Source organism: Chaetura pelagica, unplaced genomic scaffold (assembly GCF_000747805.2).
Source record: "Chaetura pelagica isolate M959 unplaced genomic scaffold, ChaPel_1.0 scaffold46, whole genome shotgun sequence".
In the NCBI taxonomy this organism is placed as follows: domain Eukaryota; kingdom Metazoa; phylum Chordata; class Aves; order Apodiformes; family Apodidae; genus Chaetura; species Chaetura pelagica.
In genome coordinates this window covers 3271057-3274145 of record NW_009954102.1, presented here as the reverse complement: position 1 = coordinate 3274145, position 3089 = coordinate 3271057, and the positions used below count along the sequence as shown (strand labels likewise).

The 3089-nt window shown below is 37.5% G+C and overlaps 1 protein-coding gene across 1 annotated transcript in view; it reads right to left on the bottom strand.

Moving 5' to 3' along the window:
• LOC104392963 (tudor domain-containing protein 15-like) overlaps positions 1–2564 on the bottom strand; it is a 6030-nt gene extending 3466 nt beyond the window's left edge. Inside the window, exon 1 of the mRNA XM_010002409.1 lies at positions 25–2564. Within this exon, the coding sequence (XP_010000711.1) occupies positions 25–2564 (2540 nt within the window). The remainder of the gene's footprint in view (positions 1–24) is intronic.
• Between the last annotated feature and the right edge of the window lie 525 nt (positions 2565–3089).

Below are 3089 nucleotides of genomic sequence, written 5' to 3'. Positions count from 1 at the left end.
TCCCGAAAACCATAATCTACAAACACCACATCAACTTCATTTGTGGATACTTGTTGCACAACACTTGCTCTGTACCACTTCCCATCTTTGGGATATTTAACAATACAGGCAACCTGTCCAGTTTCGTAAGGATTCTTTTGTGCTTTATAATAAGTCTGAATTTGTTCCATTAATTTATTTAGCTCTGGCAGTTTGCTTTGCAACTGACATGAAAAATCTGCTGGGGAAACTATGTAAGAACACACCACTTCAAAAACAGCTCCTGGATTAAACACATACTCTTTATAAAATATTTTTTTCTCACATACTGATATACATCTTTTAGAGACAGCACCTTCTCCAAAACAGGTCAGCACAACAGGTTCTCTCAGCACTGAAGGCACACTTAATGATTTTTCTTTCTGAAATCCTGCTGCCTTTCCAGACACCTTATTTTTGCTACTACAGATGCTCTGCAAATTTGGTTTTTTCTTTTTTAATCTGTGGGGATTCACGTTTTGACATCTTTTTGTCAGCTTTAGAACAGAATTTGGTGTCTTTTGCCAGTGTTCAGCATATCCAGCTTGAATCATACACATGGCAATATTTCCTAGCTGCAAACCATTTGTAGAGTGCATGTTAACAATATACTTGTTTTTTTGCTTTCCAATTACATGAAGCCACAACAGTCTGTTTAACACCATTTCTTTGAAGAAATCTATTTCCTTTTTAACCCACACACCATCAACAGGGAACGTGCAAGCAAGTGTGCAACAAACAGCTAAAGCTGGTATACCAGAAAACTCAGGAAGCAATTTCTTCACATCAGAGACAGGTATTGTATCTGTATTTCCCAAGTCCAAAAAATACACAGTAGTTTTTACATTAAGCACTTCAGTGACAACACCCCGATAGTAAAGCATGTCTTTGCTATACCGGGCACAACACAGTGATCCAGGTTCTGGGTTTTTAAGGACCATTTCATCAGCTCCACATCCATCATACACAGCTGTAATATTTTTCATCAAGGCCTGAAATTCCTTCTGATACTCACATGTTTGAATCCAGAAGTTGGATGGATTTATGACATATACCACAAACGCAGTATGGAAAGAATTCATTTGCATTTCTACTCTTTTGCAGTGGCTTGACAAAGAACTATCCCATTCAGGTAAGCAGCTTTTTGTAGGTTTACTTCCAGAATCATGAGAACCATACTTAAATGAATTGTATCTCTTATCACAGACTTCGTATTTCACAGCAATGTTTGTGATTTTTATTTCTGAAAACGAGACCCATGATGCAGCTGCCTCATTCGGGTTTTCTGGATGCTCAGCCTTAATTCCACATTCCCGATTTTGCAGCGTAACATAGTACAAGCATTTAACGTTATCGAATAAATCAACATGGACATATACAGAAGTTTGCCCTATCAGGGCCTCTGTAAGTTCTTTCAGCTGATATTTTATTGCTGTTTCATCCTCACTACCAAAACAAGACAGTGCACATGGAAATGAAATCATTGGCAATGCCATGAACTCAGCTCTGAGTTTCTGAATGCTGCTGTATGGCACAGCTTCAATACTGCCAAGATCCATAAACCAGACTTCCACATGGTCAGAGAGAAGCTGTTTTACCACTCCTCTATGCCACTGCCCATTCTGCCTTCTGGCAGCACAGAGCAGCCCTAAACCATCAGAGGTTTTATTATTTTCCATACTGATAGCTTCATAGTATAAATGCATAGCCCCTGTCAAATCCTTTAGCTCTTTCTGCCACTTCTGTATCTGACAGTAAAATTTATTTGGGCTTACTGCCACAGTCACTTTCACATTTTCATTACTGCCAATAGGTAGATGTGGAAAAAGATCACCTGGAACTAGAGAAAAATCTGTTGGTTTCTCAGAATTACTGCAAGTAAGCAATTCCTTGACTGCAATCTTTTGTTGTAACAATTGTGGTACCCTCTTACAAAGAATTTCTTGAGGAAATGCTCTTAACGTTTCTACAATAAGACAAAATGAATCTCCATCAATAATTTTTCCCAACTGTAATTCAATAACATCACTAATGATCTTTGGCACTTCCAGAATAAACAGTTGGTATGGTATAACAGCTTTCACATGACCTGTAATCTGTAATCCTACCAGAGATGCAAAATAGTTCATAGCTTTTTTACTCCATTTTTTTTCAAGAGGAAGTATGCTTGCAAAAACCCCCAAAATCACCTTTGGAGGCAGCTGGAACAATTCATCACAAACAGAAGCAAGACGTCTTTCCTCAACCATTAGCACCTGCCCAGTGTCTATAAGAAAAGCCTTACAAATCTTCTCTCTCTTCTCCAGAACTCTTCCTCTATACCATTTTCCTTCTGGGTCTTCCACCAAACAAGATCCACCAACATAAACATTATCTTTTACTTTGAAAACACGTTGTATTTCATTTTGTAGTATGTAATAGTCAAGCTCACACAGTGCCTTGTCTTGACCCTGGAACATTATCACCAAGCATTCAGGATGGCATTCTATATCAGTTATCTTCAGATTAATATCTACTGTGTTTGGTGCAGGAGTCAGAGTTTCCATTCTGTCTGCAAAGGAAAAGGGGCAAGATCAGCCTGGTAATTTTCCACATCTTTTCTTTACCAACTAACTCTTTACATGAAATTGGTTTGCAAAATGCTTTAATGGTGTATTATTATACTTCTGGTTAAAATGTATGCTAAACATTTAATGTCATGTTCTATGCAACTGGGGATACACTTAACATGATTCTCTTTGTAAAAACACATTCAGATAATACCTGAAAAAAAGTACCTCTGGGCTTGCTCTTGTTTTATCACTTATTTTATCATCTGTAATTAATTTGTAACCAGAAAGCTGTTCCCAGAATAACATATTAGAAAAACAGGGCAACGGGATGGACAGACAAAATGATACAGACATGGAGGGATGCTGAACAGGACAGGCTATCAGAAATATAACTTTATTTCTTCACAAAGAAAACTATTTCTGCTCAAAGAAAACTAAAGAGTGGGAAGAAATTAATGCAATATAGAACCTCTGTTCATTTCACAGATGTAACTTATATCCAATAAATGTATTGGCAGA